The sequence below is a fragment of the Opisthocomus hoazin genome, chromosome 6 (assembly GCF_030867145.1).
Source record: "Opisthocomus hoazin isolate bOpiHoa1 chromosome 6, bOpiHoa1.hap1, whole genome shotgun sequence".
In the NCBI taxonomy this organism is placed as follows: Eukaryota; Metazoa; Chordata; class Aves; order Opisthocomiformes; family Opisthocomidae; genus Opisthocomus; species Opisthocomus hoazin.
Window position 1 is genome coordinate 52,981,784 of NC_134419.1, and position 16,638 is coordinate 52,998,421.

Below are 16,638 nucleotides of genomic sequence, written 5' to 3' on the forward strand. Positions count from 1 at the left end.
CTTTAAAGAGATTTTTAATTATTGTACAATGCTTCCACTGCAGTCCAGACTACTATTATCCCCCAGTTGCTTGCATTATCCTTTTAAGTGATACACAAGCTTTCCTGATTAACTGGAGATTTGCCAAGGAGCAAGGCCCTAGGCTTTCTTCATTAACACCATGGCTATTTTAGCTAAGCACAGAATGGAAGGGATTCCTCCCCCCCACCGCCCCTTTCCTCTCATGATGCACAGCATCAAATATTTTATGCGAAATTATACTTGATCCAAGAAAGAGACAGCGCTTCCCGCTGCGCACCCTCTTCCAGCCAGAGGAAACACTGAAGTGTGCAACTTCTGCATAGACCCTTCACAGGGCTGTTGCGACTGTTAGCAGAACTAATGGCAACCTAAGTATTGCAGAAAGTATTAAGCTGCTTGACAGAAATAATATAATGACTAGCAATTGTTCTAGAACTACACAAAAGTCTAATTTTACCTTGTTATGTAGAGAATGTTTTGCAACAGGGCACCTGTCTCACTGCACAGACTGAGCTAACACCTGCAAGATAAATCAGGAGCATTTAGCAAATGTGATCGTGCTCTGTAAGACCCAGCTCCACTTCTTGCAGAGGTGGATAAAACCAAGGCCAAAACTGCAGAAAGAAGTCTCAGGTGAATGCTGTCCTGAGGAAAGTGACCCTAGCGCTCCTCTGCCAGTGGGTTTTTAACGCGACATTTAACCAACCATTCGACACACCCCACCCCCTCAACGCCTACCAATGGCCACTCATGTTCCAAGAGAGTAAGAAACATGTCTTGGTGATGCTGGAGAAACTTTTGCGGCAACATGAAGTAATTGCCACAGAAGTTTTAGTCAACAATAACTGCACTTCAAAGATATAGGACACCTAAGTTCTCTAGCACATCCTAAATTGGGCACCAAAACTGGCAAGTGTTCAGTAACTATGGCTTGGATGTTGTCTCAGACCCCCTCATCTACAGAAGGTGGCTATTACTCATCTTTCAGATTAATATTGATGAAAAAATCCAATACAGCAAAAGTCAGAGCAAGTGCCATAGGGAAATTAAATACATATATATAGTGCTGGGTTTAGATGATATGCACTAAATTAGACTTGGACCTGCACAGCTCAACACAAAAAAAAAACTATTATTCGGTGAACACCAGCAACTGTGTACACTGAATAAAGCAAGAGTCCCATAGAGAAAAACCGGCACTTGATCATGTAATAATACACAAGGAAAAAAGGAAGAAGGCAGCTTTACATTAGCCACTTCCTAATTTTTGAATATTTGCCTTTGCAATCTTGGTGTTTCATAAAACACTTTTTAAATTCATATTACCTGGTGAAATGAAGGCATATTATTTATTTTTTCTTTCTTCTTTTCTCCTTTTCTTTCTTCCATGTATAAGATTAAGCTGCTTTAGTATTTGTTGGTTTGTCATTTTTCACAAGAGGGAGAATTTCCCAGCCAGGTAACAAATGTTGGAAAAGATGGAATACGGACTGCATACAAAGAAATTACCAGAGGTTACACTGCATGAGAAAGCTGTAAAAACACAGTGTTAAGGAAAAAAGAATGATTTCAACTGTATTGATTGCTTTGTATTATATCCACATCTACCGCCAGCACAGAAACTGCATGTTATACACTTTATTAAAATGAATGAATTTCCCTGCTTTTCAAGTCAGATCTTAGCATCCTAGCTGTACCCTCAATTTAATGCATGCAAAAGTTGCCCTCCAGCTGAAGAAATATGCATGATGCAAGCATCCATACACATCAACCAACAAAGGTTTTCATTCAAGTCTTTTATTGTAGCTTGAGTTTTTTCACTGCATTTAAAAATCTAAAAAAAATAAATATTTGTTTCACAGCTGCAAGTCACATATGCATTAACACCACAAAATCTGGAATTTAACCAGAGAAGGAAAGTCAAATCCGAAAGTGTCCAGCCAAGCACAATCGTCTCAGGGCAATTATACTAAAAATAAAATCTTAAGAAAAGGGGAGAGGGTGTTAAAGAGTTATTTCAAATGCACTTATCTGGAAAAAAGTGAAAATTCTATTAGAAAACATAAACTACACTTTCAGCATTTAAAAATAAACGTTTAACCTCTTGACAGCAACAATTGTCTGGTGCATCTTTTCTTTTAAGCTGTATTCTTGACATATGGCTGCAGAGGTTTCAAATGATAAAGTAACCTCTTTTATAATTGTGTCCACTTAATTACAGACTCAGTCCTTAAAAATAAAACAGTGTATTAAGTCAGCTTGTCCATCCACATATTAAAAATGCCATTGTATGCAGTTTTGTATCGGCACTAAGTGACTGCTTCACGGATTGTACATTGTGAAGATGAATGTCTCTTCTACAATCACTTTCATTATTAAGGTTCTCAAAACAAACCAGAAAAATATATCTTCAGAAATCAGAGTAGTCACTTTTGTGTTAAAAGCCATAAAATAAGCTCATATTCAATTACAAGCAATAGAAACCATACTGCTATTTGAACACAATTATTTTTATCACAAAAAATTATTATTTACAAAATGAAAAGTTACCCAAGTGAATTTATCAGGGGAAAAGTTAAATGTTCTTACTAAGTAATTTGACAAACTTAAGCAAGTCTCTCATGCACTCACACGCCAAATCGTTTGCATAACATGAAATGTTAATTCATTTAGTGAAACTTGACTCCCATTCACAATACTCTTGTTTTTATTGTAAGATGGCAAAATCCACATGGTTCTGTACAAGAAGGTATGTGTTAAGACAGTTTCTCATTTTTGTAAATGTTTTTTGGCTCCCATGAATATCCGTACCACTGAACGTTTTTGCAAATAATCAGTTATATTATTAACTCCATCATTTAATCCACTGAATTTACCACCACAAGAAAGACATAAAAAATTAGTTTAATGATCCCACATTACACAGAACTCTCATTTCTGAAGTTATACTAAACTGAAACCTTCATAGTGATCTATAGCCTGGATCAACTTAGATTTTAGGGTTTCTTTATCTGTGTATTTTGGAAGATCAAGAAGATTAAAGCAAGTGTGAGCTACCGGAAGATAACCTTCTCCACCTCCTGTTGGCTGGATGACTAGTTTAAGACACTTCATTCCAAGAATTGGAATACGATCACTGCCTGTCAGAAACACTGCCAAGAAAGAACAAACAAACAAAGTCTTGAAAGTAGTTTAAGACTAACATTGTATCTGTCATATACGCAGTTCTAATCATTGTTTGCATTTTTTAATTATTCCAGCAGTGGTTAGCTTTTCACACTGAAGTTGTTCTGCTAAGTTTGAAAAACAGGGAGTAATGACTTAGGCCTCATCCCCTGCTTATGCATACAGACTCTTAACTCTAACAAGTGATATCTACAGCAAAACATTTCATTTTAGCATATAAAAACAAACAGTCCTCAAAACCAAACCTTGCAAAGCTTGCAAGCATCTTGTAACTACACAGAATAGGTTTGTTCAATAAGAAATTTATCTAAATTGGAAACTGATCTATGTTCTATTCTCAACAAAAGCTTGTTCACAGGAAGCTTCCATAACTTTGTTTTTTCCCCTGTATATTTCCAGTCATATCAGTACCGTGAGGTATTTACAATCAGTTGTAACTCCAAAATTCCATCTCTGTGCAATGAAAAAACTGGAGGATGGGAACCTTATGTCAAAACACAGAAATAAAATTCCTAATCATCAGATAAATGACACTAGCAGTTTAGGTTGTCAGGGGTTTTTTGATTTGTTTGTTTTTTGTTTTGTTTTTTTTTTTTAATTTATTTTTTTAACGCTGCTCTGGTCTACTGTGGTCTTGTAACTGCCCACCACCCAGAGTTATTCAGGACAACCCCAGCAAAATCAGAGAAACTCATAATCAATTTTTCCTCCTGTGATTTTTTTCTTCCAAATAAAGTTCTCTTACAGCAAGAGCCTGAAATCACAGTGATCCTGTTAGCAATTTCTGCAAAGCAGTTTCAAATACTTACGCAAAAACTGTTTTTTCTTCTCCAAAGACAACTCATGAAAAACCTCCCAGAATATTTTAATTGTAGGATGGTCTGCCCAGTATTCTCCTTTGTATTCTGTATTCTAAAATGAGCAGGAAATGAGGTTATTGTTCGCACCTGGAACTAGTAGGATAATCTGACATCAACGTCGAATGAATGCAGTTTGTGTAAAGGGACACTGCAAGTGACATATTACTGTTTTACTTGGTGAATTTTCTTCAGTTGTTCAGTCCAACCTCAACTCTATGGACAGATGCATGTACTCCAAAGCATTTTCAATCCCAATGAAATAGTGACAAAGTCTCACACTGAGTTCTGGCAATCCAGAATATTCACTCTTATTAACTGTCTGCATTTGGTTCACTTCCCCCTTTCTAACGTAATACATTGTATACAGCTGCCTTTTGTTTCTGCGGATTTTTCTTCCTCTCTCTTCTTGTAAGTCTGATTTCCTTCAGAAATTAGGTGGGAAAACTTTAAGCAGGAAATTAAACAATATTTTCGTGTCTTTATTCACTGAGATTTAAAAAAAAATTCCACACTCATGCAGTCAATCCAACCAAGGCTGGAAGTCACATTAATTAAAACAGAGCTCAAAAGCACACGTCAAAGTTTTGATTTTGCATCTTGAAACTAAAAATATATGAAACAAATAGCTAACTATGCTTCTTACCTTCTCCAGTTCTTTCCAATCGTAATTTGTGTTCCCAATCACCATTGCCTGCAACTCGCTGGGCTGGAAGAGCTGAAGAACTTTACCTCCACATACTTTGTCGAAGCCTGCATGGAATGCATTGAACAAGGAAGCCACAGATTTGTTGAAGATGTAATCCACATATGCATCTACAAAATCTTGCCTGTACAAAGAAGATAAAAAGGATTACGTTGAAAGAAAGAAAAAGCACACTGTCACCCTTTTATCAATAAAACTGTAGAAATTTCTGCATAGAACACAGCATAGAAAGTTCAAAAAAAAGGATCTTAATATTATATTCTCTGCTTCATATTACAACAATAGTGAAGATAACCTCAATGAAAATGGCACATTAAATGTATTTCCCCTCCACGCCCCCCAAGACAGAGTCCATAATGTGCAACAGCAAACCAGTAACATTTAGTGTTACTTATTGCAGACGCTATAAACGTTTCTTACCTGTAAGCATTGCAGTGAACTGGACTGAATGGCAACAAGCTTAAAGGCTTGAACTACATGCGGTGTCCGAAAACTGACTAGTCAAACTCATTGTCAAATTTTTTAATTAAAAAGATTACCATAGTTGCACTAAAAATGCAAATCAGCTTCAAAAGGACAGCTGAGTTGAGTCCTATGCAGTAGAAAGATCACTGCAAAGGAGCTAGGATACTGAAAAAACAGACGGCCTGTTATCTGTGGTTCAGTACAAGGAGTACTCATATCTTGCTGGAAACATCTTCTGCACCATTTAGGGTGAGATCTAAAATTCCTTGATGATACAGTATTTATGATTATGATTTTTTTTAATTACCATTTAAATCAATCCTGGTTAACACTGCTAGTTTCTACACTGGCAGAGTGACTTAAGTTATAGAGTACAGTTATCCTATCAACATGCATTCTCTGAGGAGACCCACAATATTTGAACAACAAGCACAGCACTTGAATAACATCACCAATAATTTAAAGAATCATCTAAACACACTTTGATGACACATTTAAGTTGTTGAACTGAAAATACTGGAGATGAGCAAAATGGTGAATCATGCTCCTCCTCTTCCAGCAGTCAATGAGATCCATTTTAGGCACGCTATGTAATTAGCAGAGAGGGAGGTAACTTGTCTAACACTAAAAGCAGAAGGAAACGCTGCTCCAGAGAAAATTCATAGTAATAAACTAATTAGCATTATTATACTCTATATTAATATTTTTTAAACTGAATTAAAGCATCACGGAATATTTGGGTCTTGAGAAACAGGAATTTTTCATTGCTGCAAGACAACTGGTGACGACAGTGCAGCATACATTCCATGGGCACCCTGAAATTTTTCTCATAATTCAACTCCAATTTTACTGTCACTTTGTGAAAGAACACCAAACCACCACCAGAGAACTGCAAAGCTATCACGTTTAAGACAAAGTATCACAAATCCTCAGCTATGAGTCAAGGATTTAAAAAAAAAAACAAAAACAAACCAACCAAAAAAAGTGCAATGGGAATAGGCAGTGATTGCCGTTCTTTATGGCAGGGTAAATCACGAGGATAAAAATTAATCCACTGTGGGAGGTAAAGTCACTGCACTATGTACGGTTTTATGGTACTCTCCAAATCTTCTGTCATCACTCTTTCCTCTACAACAGACCTAGTTATAGCAGATGTTGCCCAAAACATTTGCCCTCTAGGAACATGCCTAGAGTTACATTTTCTCCCTCATTCCTACTATGCATAACCTACATGCATTCTGTTCTCATAGAGTATGCTCTTTCCATTCAATTCACCCTTTAGTATGGAAGAAGTAAAAGCACAGAGAATTCATGAAGATTAAAGAGCCAACAGGAATACACGAGAGGAATGGGTAGAGATAGGAAAATGGTAGTATTCAGCAAAAATGGACAAAAGCACCACCAGATATATTCTGCCTATGCTCCAGGAGCAGAAAGGGAACACAGGGTAGGAAATGCTGCTTTTATAATTAGAAGCAACAGCATCCTTGACTAAGTGAAAAAAAACCAGCCCTCACACACTCTTCTGACAATAATGCTAGATAACATTAGATAAATTTATCTGCTCAACAAAAGGAAGACCTCTCTGAAATAATATTTCACATATGAATAGTTGTGTCGTAATGGCATCTAGGTTGAAGTTTTCACCGTTGCTCACTAAATTCCAATTATATATAACTTCCTGCAGAACCACAACCATTTTTAATCTTATAAAATGAAGACCATGTAGTCAAAATGGGCCCTAAAGAGCTTCAAAATAAGCTTGAAGTGAAGAAAAAAAGTATTACACATTCTAAGTAAAATTAGACAGCCTCTCCACAGTTGGCAAATACTTAAATATAATAGCTGTTTTAACATTACACATGAGAACAGCTTGGAAAAACAACCAAAGTCGTTTTGCCTCCAATATTAGTGTAACAGCTTGGCATAGGATATTTATAGCAGCCCAGTTCATTCCCAAGGCAGATAGCAACACTGAACTACCCTGTAACCCATAAAACTCACCTATTTTGTTTGACTACAGGAATGTCAGCACCATTAGGAACAAGCTCTTTAATTTCTGTTGTGCCAAAATTTTCCACAGTGATCTATTTAAAAGAAACAAAAATAGTATAAATCTTCTTTACTGCACAGAGTACTTCTTCCCACCATTTAGCTAACAGCAACACAAACGGCAGACACAGATGCTAAAATGCACGTGAATCAGCAGCTGATGCTTTTGCTCAAACACTCCAACAGAGCCAGATATAATAGATGGCATGAGCTTGACAAGAAATACTTCAAACACTATATAAAACTTACAGTAAAATTAAGACAAAATGCCTCTTCTATGTCATCCTCTGGATAGTCCAGTAGCTGCTGCATTCCCCTGCAAAACAAGTTACAAAGTGTTTGTGCCAGTGGAAAGAAATATGAGCTTAATTTCTTGAAGTATTCTTTATGCTTTGATAATTCAGGTTTAAAAAAAATAATCTTTCTACTGTTACCTCATTTACTAGCTCATTGACTTGCAACTTGTGTAGTGTTGAGAAATATCAAGCAATCATTTTGCTATTACTTGTAATGTTTCCTTTTGATTATCTCCAGGTGTGAAGAGAGACGACTCATATCCTAGCCTTCAGCTAAGGGATTCCCAAACCAGAAGCAGCAAGTAGTTAGTAACTACTGATGGGCTCTTACATTAACTTGTTTATTTTCTCCTTGAATCTGTGAAAACTTTAGCATTCACAACACTGAGGCAATCAAACATCCACTTTCCCTTGTCTGAACCTCCTACCTGTTAGTGCTATTCAAATCCCTACAAGGGCAGACATTTAGCACGTATTTGTTCCTGAAATAAGCAAAACCATTTCCTTCAGGGACTAAATCAGCTGTTCTGAACTCAAACTATGTTCACACTTCTTACAAAAGGAATGGCTAAAACTCAAAGGTTTTTCATTTCAAATATTACGTTCCCATAAAATTCTCGTAGGATGATAAAACAGAAGACACAAATACTAAAACCAAGGATTTCGAAGCAGATGTTATACAACAGCATGTATCCTCTCTCAAATGCCACAATGGCTGCAAGTTGCTCTGAGCTGTTCATCCTGTTAGTGTGATAATAACACATTTTCGTTATGTTCTTAAAGGAAAACATTGAACTAAAAATTAATATCTAGCATCACTCATTTTTCTTTCTTGCTTACCTGCCAACGTCTGGCATCAATTCTTTCAAGTCATCCAGGGATGGCTTCTTATTCAATAGCTTTTTGTACAAAGCCAAAGGGAAATGAAGGTCTACAATAGTAAAATTATATATTGCTAGCCCACAGACAACACCAATCAAATGAAACAAGTCACTGTCTTCAAAGGTCTAAGAACAGAAAACAGACAAGATGGTTTAAAATAAAGAAGTTAATTTAATCTTGCAGAGTCTAGAAGAAAGTATACAGTGCAGTACAATCTGAGTTTCATTTATATTTTCCTTAAATATGTACACATTTGCAAGTACAGAGGAAAACAGGATCGTTCTAACCAGCTGAGAGTGAAATCCAAGGAAACAGAACTCTATTATAAATGAAAAAAAAAAAAAAAGCTGCAATACTACATATTTTGTATTATAAAGTGACACATACTGCTGAAAGTACTGCAATAAGATTGTGGTTTTGTCCGTGACTAACTATTGTGCTACTGAGTGCTGAAATATAAGTGAATTTTTTTAAAAAATATTTTTGAGAGGAGGGAGGAGCTTATTATTGACTCCCTTGGATTTAATAGCCAGGGCTTAAAACACAACTGTGGAAACGTTAACATTCATGTAATTGTGATATAGCCTCCCTAGTCAGTGTTCTTCTCTGAAAGAGGACTAAAAAATCAATGATCAAAACTTTCGAGAAAGTATGACCAGATGACTACGTACGAAATGGACCCATAGATGTGACTGAACACAGAAAAACCTGTTCAACGTGCCACTTTAAGAATTTTTCTCTGCCATCTTGATTTACTGATTCTGGTCTTGGAATCAGTTTACTCTGGCTGACACTTCTTCCTACTGAACTCACCTGGGTTGGGGACAACTAGTAAGGAGTGAAGAATGGGGAAAAACTGAAGGGGAAAGTTTTGATCTAACAACGACAAAAGTAAGCATTTTTTGAGAATACTTATTTCAGCTTCTCCTCTTGAAATAAAACTACCACAAACTGGTAATGTTCACACATTATTAACATAAATATTGTAAACTCAAAGAAACTTAGTGACTATAGATTGCATCCTACCTTATCAGAGAACCAGATCAGCCTGGACTCTTCGTAATACCTGAACATTCCATATTTGGGATCTAGCAACTCCCTCATGATGAGCAAAAAAAACTCCTTGCGAACACCTCCAGCATCAACAGCTTCTTCCCCTACAAAAATAACCTGAAACACAAAATTCAGTTAGCAATTAATTAAAAACAGATTGTGAAACAAGATTTGTCCAAAATGATTCTCAATCACTTGCTTGTCACTGAAAAACACTTTGAGCAGTATGTACTACTAATACCTTGAGTGGCTTCTTGTAGTCTACATTCTTTGTTTTCCTTAGGACTTCCACAGCATCTCCTACAATATTGTCTCTCCGTACCATCAGTATCAGGCATGGGTTGACAGATTCAAATACTGGCAGAAAGAGAGAAGACAAATTCTGCCTGTGAGCCTGATCGACAGCCATCTGGAAGAAAAAACAAAGTGAAGGTGTCAGCAGGTAATGTAAGATTCCCGTCAACATTAAATGTCCATCAATCTTGTCTTAGAAAGTGCAGAACACATGAATGGGAATAGCTATTATGAGAGCTACTGAATTTGCCCGAATTTGCTTCATATTCCTTTTGTCTCAGGAAATACTTTTCCTTTACCCATTAGCCTCATCAATGCTAATGTTCAGGGAAGTCTCAGAACACAGTTTTTGACATTCCAGTCAAAATACTTTGGATAACAAAAAAAACCAAGAAAAATACTGCACTTCATCTAATGAAGAGTAAGCTGTTTAATATAAATTCAGCATGAAAACATCCATTAAAAACTAATTCACAGAATGAAAACCGATTTGTTCATCTACCTCATTTGTATTTTAATTTTTGTATTACCACTCTTCAAAACCAGAGTACTGTTACGAATGTTCTGAATATGGCACAGAACTCGAAGTTTGTGTGGTTTAATACTATTTGATACTGTTGATAGAAACATTCAGTGTGAACATTTCCCTGAATTCATCAAACATTGGCATTGATTATGTATATACATTTTAAAGGCATAAGAAACTATATTTATTACGAACCATGAAAGCAATCTATTATTTTTCTACATGATCCCTTTACTTGAGCAGTACTTATCTCTTCCATTTAATTTCAGACTCAGAACAATAACTTTTATGATGTTAAACATTATAAACATGGGGAGGGGTGGTGCTCTTACTGCTGTTGTTTTTGCAGTAGCCTCCCTTCACTCTTCCTTTCCTAAAAATTCGATTTATTATATCCGTACAGCAACTGAACAGGTATGGACTATATTCATATTAAAAAAATTCCAACCATGGAATAAAAACCTAGCTCACCACATCACACTGGTTTCAGTTCTACCTAGAGAATCATGGAAACACGTAAGATCCTCTCAGTTACGTTAGGGTTGTCTAGTGTACCTATCTCTAGACAAGAGATATGGGTCAATATACAGAATTGTTTGTAGCAAGTACCTAATTTCTAGGAAAGTGTCCAGTTAAAAACAGAAACGAATAAATTAGGAGTAACATATAATTGCATTTAACAGGAAAAGAGCCAAAACCTACTGCAAACTGCAAGGTCAGGAAACCTACTCCCACTATCCCAAGCAGATGCTAGATTTTCAAGATAAGCTTCTTTTCTACTACCTTGCCGATGACAGACTTCAGAGTTCAGCAGCACTCTGAAGGTGGCATGACAGATGAAATTAGAAATTAGGTGTGCACTAGATACTCACATGGTGCCAACACGTTGCCTCTTTAATACTACAATCATTAGCACAGCACTAGCTCCTAAGTCCCATCAAGATAAGGAAATAAAAGTAACTGTAACTGGCTGCTGCCTCTAAAAAGATAGATTTGACTTCCAGCTCCGGGCTCTACACATGTATCATTTAAAGCCTGCTCATATGGGAGGTCGTTTCTTTGGCTGGGGGTGGTGGTTGTTTTTTTGGTTGGTTGGTTGCAGAGGGGTGGGGGAGTGGGGTGTTGGTGGTATTGGTGGTGTTGGTGTTTTGTTTGTTTTGGTTTTTACACCCGTACTATGGTTTATTAACACTTAAAAAAGCATCTCATTAATAAAAGGAAAAGCAATTCCTTAGAAATGTACACAATTATTAAACATTTTGATTTCAATAAGATTCCAAACCCACAAAACCACTAGCTTCTACCACGTACATAGCCTGAGGTGAAAACTAGATCCCTCATTCCTACAGAGAAGAGATTGCACAAAGTTTAAAAAAGCAAAAAACAATAAAAAAAACCCACAAAAAAACCCAACACCAACAGCAACGCTCTCCAAGACACCCAACTAAAAACAAAAAATTATTTTTAAATTCATAACATTGACAACCAAGACTATTACCTGCATCTGTATGACTGCATCTGTTTGTAGGAGAGTTGTCTTTGCTTGGGCATCAAATACGAATGGGTATGTGCATATTGTAACAGGAATATCTGTTAGCTAGAATGAAAAGAATCATGTCATATCTCTGCTTATTCGAAAACCATGATCATGGTTAAAGAAGCCATTGCAACAGTACTCATTTAATACACCCATTTTACTGAAAAGAGAATGAAGTCTTTACTCATTGCCAATGCAGGACCAAAGCATGCTAGGAAAATTAAGTAGTTTTTCAATCGTTTAGTACTTCAGCAAAAAAAAATCCAAACCACACACAAACAGCACTCTCACTTAGTAATTTTAATTTCAGAACTTTTATTACGGCTAGTAAATATAAATATATTTTTGTTTTCAAATGCTGCTCTGAATTTTCAATACAAAGAATTACATATTTTTGCCCCACAAAAAACTTTTCAGATTACAGCTATGCTAACTTAAAACTTTACTCCCAACAGAACACATCAGACAATCCTTGACATTCATATTTCTGATTTCCTCACATTCTGCAAAAGAAATCAGGTTGCAACCAATCTTACCTCAGTTAATCCATGGTTGACATCCTATGACAGCATTTGCATAAAGGTAGCAACAATTAAGATGAAAAAGCAGCATTAGTGTCTGCATTAATTATTAATCTCTGATGTAGAATTAAAAATATTTATCTACAGCTTCCCCCCAAGACAATGTTTACTGAGCAATAAATATCAACCATAAATATGCTAATTAATCTACCAAACACAACCATGCCTTTAAACACCTTATATATCAGCCTTTAAAAAAAGGACCATTAAAGTACGACGTTTCCTTGAGTGCAAAAATTGAAACACTTTAAAAGTTTATTTCCATTCACCAAATAAATCACATTTGCTTTTACCTATGTATTTTCATTCTCAAATGACTGTAGCAAGTCAAATTCAATGCAAAACATTTTTAATGAGTAAAAATTTAAAAGTACAAAAGAACCCAACCACTTTATCATGAAGTCTCAAGAATCATTTAGGTCTATGACAAGATATAACATGAGAAAAGCAAGACTCTTAAAATTTGAGACAGACAATACATATGGTTGGGCCTTTGTGGAGACTTTCACAACAAGCTAGAACAGCTGCGCTACAAAACCAAGTCATCCATCCGGTGCCACGTTACCCTACTTATCCTCTGCTGAAAGCTACGTTTGTTTCCACCCAGCAGGCAGAAAACAGAAAACAAATGAAAGGTAATGACAATGTAACAAATTTTAAATTCTAATAAATATACACACACACACACACATATATGAGACCCAGAAATCAAGTATGTAGACATCCATGGCTCACAGGAAGTGATGGCCAGAATACTTCGCTTTCTATCTCTATCCCTAACTCCTCCAGGAAACATCAGATATGAGTACCCCATTTGTCATATGGATTTCTGCACTTTTGAACGCCTACTGTATCTACCATTATTTCAATAATTAAACAGTTTTTCTCAATTCATTTAAGCCATATCTCAAGAACGTCTCTTCACCTCAATAGTTCATTATTTCGTACTTTCAGTTTTTTCCCACTCATTTTTCTGTTATTAAAAGAACAAAAGTTTTTTCTTCCCAGTGTCTCTAATAATACTTTGAATACTTCTGAGAATCTCTTTTCTTCTACATTTTCCGCTCCATGTTTTAATTAAGGAGCTGAGCAAACAGTTTTGCCTCAAGTTATGACAAGAAAAATCACACTAGCAAAAGAAATGTTGATTCGTTATTACTGGTTCAATAGGCAAGTAGGGCGTCTTCTCATTTTAAAAGCAAGAACACAGTAAACTAGTGGACATGAAGGCAGGAAAAGGCCATCAAAACCATTTACGAAGGAGATCTGACTAAGGCCATAGAATTTCTTTCAGTCCTATAATAAATCAAAGTAACTATTTCTGCTGAACTTGAAACTGCACAAATGCATGACAATATAATGATGATTAAAGGGAAATTCAGTATCAAGTATTTTCTCAGTAACGTCAAGCAACTGCTCCAACTTAATTAACACATGGAGCATAAGATTTCCGTTACAAAGCAGTTTTCCAGTTCTTGTTTTCCCATTCAGTATCTTCTTCTCTGATCACGACATGCGCAATTCAGATTTGTTTGCATCCATTTGAAGCATACTTGCAAAGGTCACCATCATCTTTCAAATTCCACCGCTTCTGTACCCTTCACTGGCATACCCTTCTCTGTTCCAGCCTGTCTCTAATTCCAAGGCTCTGTACTGCTTATTCCTAGCATCTACATCTCATTTAGTGTACCACCAGCTACCAACACCAGCCTACATCACACACTGGTTATCTTTTCAGACAAGCTTGGCTGAAACAAATGTCTGTCACGACTGCCAATACTGACTTTTTTTTTTTTTTTAAACACTCCCCAGTCTCCCTGCTGTTGTTATTTTACATTGCAATTTTAATTCTTTGGTAGACAGCATCACTTGCTTTGTATTCATAAGATACAGCAAAAACAGGTCTCCCATGTTCAGGACCCTCCAGGTACTGCTGCAAGAAAATTAAATTTGGGTGGCTAGAGAAAGCATTACTTAATATCATTTTATAGCTTAAGGCAAAGAACTGTGTGGCAAAACCCTATCCAGCTCATTAATTCTCTGCACAGTCATTAATTTACTCCCACTTACCACTTTTCTGTTTACAGATCCAGGAATTAATTATCTCAGTTCTTGTTGCTATATTCAAAGTAAAAAACTGTGTTAGTTATCTGTCCTCTGTAACTCCCTATTATTCTTCTGGACTTGGTTTTCCAAGACAGATTCAGCTTTTTTATTGACTGAACCTACCTTATATAGCAATTTAGGTTATTCTGGACGTTTTCCCATTATTTCCTAGCTTTTCTGACATGGATAAGCCTCAAGTGACAACATTCTAAATCGCTTTTTAATTCATGGATTAAAACGTTGAACAGCATCAGTCCTAAGAATGATAGCCCACAAGAAGTACACCTATAATAATTCTTCGTTAGCTAGTACCTGATATAAGATGAGACCGTTCAGCATCAGTGATCTGTGAAGATATTTTTATGAAAAGAAAGTGCCCATGTTTAGAGAATCTACAGGCTTCTAACAGGACAAAACACAAAACAAAACACAGGGGGAAAACCCACAAAAAAACCCAGATAAAAACTAGCACAACTTACCATTCCAAATACCTGCTGCTGGACCCAGTTGAAATAGTCATTTCTGATATCTATCAAATCTTGTATCTCATGAATGTAAAATCTGTCATACTGTATAACTTGTCCTCTTTCATTTACCTAAAGAAGGGCAATTTGTTTTTTATTAGCACTTTGTATAACAGTTTTCAAGATGACATTTTCTATGTTTTTCAAGCATTTGATACGTCAGCCACAGATACCCAGCTACTACAAAAATTCTAGAAAAACAACAATACCTACAAGAATGCAAAATACAATGTTAAAGACATGGATACGTGGATTACTCAGAACACCATCAAAGATGCAAAGAAAAATAAGATTAACTGAGCATACAGCATCACACAAGAGTCCTGCCACTCTGAAACATCGTATGATCTCACAGGAACAGTGATGAATATATGTATTCATGTATACAACAGAACAAGTACTTGTTCCTGTATTTGCACAAGAACTACGATTCAAGAACTCTGTTCTTCATTACCGTATGAATATTATCTCTATTGCTTGTGACCAGAGGAACAGTTTCTATCTAAAATATTAAGATCAGAAAGAGAGAGATGTGGAAAAATAACTCTATATAAAGGCTTATCTCTACATTATCATTTTAATCCAGAAGCATCCACACTTTCCTAACACACGCTTCTTCTCCCAAGGACTGTTAAGCACAAGATCCCTAATCCTGTCTTTACAACCAGATAGTCTAAGCCTACTTTTCTCAAACACTTCCTCTCCCAACCACCAGATACTAAATCTGTGAAATACCCTAGATATGTTGCCCCATTCTTTTCTCTTCCTTTAGTCCATACCAGCTAATTATTAAGACTATACCAATATAAATAGCTGGGCAGCAGGGTAGGTACAAATTTAACTATTTATACAACATAGCTACGTATTAGTCAAAGTCGAGTTTCAAAAAAAAAAATAGGAACTTGAGAGCCACAATACAGTTCTGCAATTACCCACGAGGCTGTAAGATTTTAAGATCAACTTCACCTGTTAAGATTTACAGCTACTGCAAGCCTGAGCAGTGGCAGTAATTCTAAAGGCAGCAAAATAATAATTTGTTTTATATCAACAGCTTTCCTTATGGGAATCTGTAACGGACATCTTGCACTTCTATCACAAGATAGTTACTGAACAGTCTTACTCTCAGCCTTAATTTGATGGTTTCCATAAAGAATAAAGAAAAACTGAGCAAACCAAAGCATCCAAATTCCATCTTGCAAAGCAGAAATCTTCCCCATTCTTTCTGACAGCTTGGGGAGGAGGGCTGTTACGTATAGCACACAAAGTTCCAACTTAGACAGCTGTGCCCATTTTGCTAGATTGTACAAATACCGTACTTGACCAGCACCTTAAAGATGCCTAAAATGCTCTTTTAGCATATAAACACAGAATGCAATAAGACAGAATAAACTACACAGAGAAAAAAATAGGGAGTGGGAAGGGAAACCTCAGCAGCAATTAGATAATACACTGTGATTACTTCAAATGATTTAGGCTACTTCTGTTCACAGTTCATAAATCCACTAGTTTTCATGAATTAAGTTACAATACTAACAAACAGAATAAACAAACC

At 36.2% G+C, this 16,638-nt stretch overlaps 1 protein-coding gene across 6 annotated transcripts in view; it reads right to left on the minus strand.

The window, feature by feature from the left end:
• Positions 1 to 1,802: 1,802 nt before the first annotated feature.
• HERC4 (HECT and RLD domain containing E3 ubiquitin protein ligase 4) overlaps positions 1,803 to 16,638 on the minus strand; it is a 37,667-nt gene continuing 22,831 nt past the window's right edge. For 3 of the 6 annotated variants that reach the window (XM_075423104.1, XM_075423102.1, XM_075423103.1), the window contains exons 16-26: positions 15,042 to 15,158; positions 12,412 to 12,435; positions 11,837 to 11,935; positions 9,760 to 9,927; positions 9,492 to 9,635; positions 8,424 to 8,590; positions 7,537 to 7,603; positions 7,240 to 7,322; positions 4,711 to 4,894; positions 4,017 to 4,119; positions 1,803 to 3,173 (exon numbers count right to left, since the gene is read on the minus strand). In XM_075423104.1, the coding sequence (XP_075279219.1) occupies positions 2,965 to 3,173; positions 4,017 to 4,119; positions 4,711 to 4,894; positions 7,240 to 7,322; positions 7,537 to 7,603; positions 8,424 to 8,590; positions 9,492 to 9,635; positions 9,760 to 9,927; positions 11,837 to 11,935; positions 12,412 to 12,435; positions 15,042 to 15,158 (1,365 nt within the window). In that variant the 3' untranslated portion in view covers positions 1,803 to 2,964. Of the gene's footprint in view, positions 3,174 to 3,195; positions 3,978 to 4,016; positions 4,120 to 4,710; positions 4,895 to 7,239; positions 7,323 to 7,536; positions 7,604 to 8,419; positions 8,591 to 9,491; positions 9,636 to 9,759; positions 9,928 to 11,836; positions 11,936 to 12,411; positions 12,436 to 15,041; positions 15,159 to 16,638 lie in introns of those variants that run through there. The other 3 variants (XM_075423105.1, XM_075423106.1, XM_075423107.1) reach the window with 3 other exon arrangements.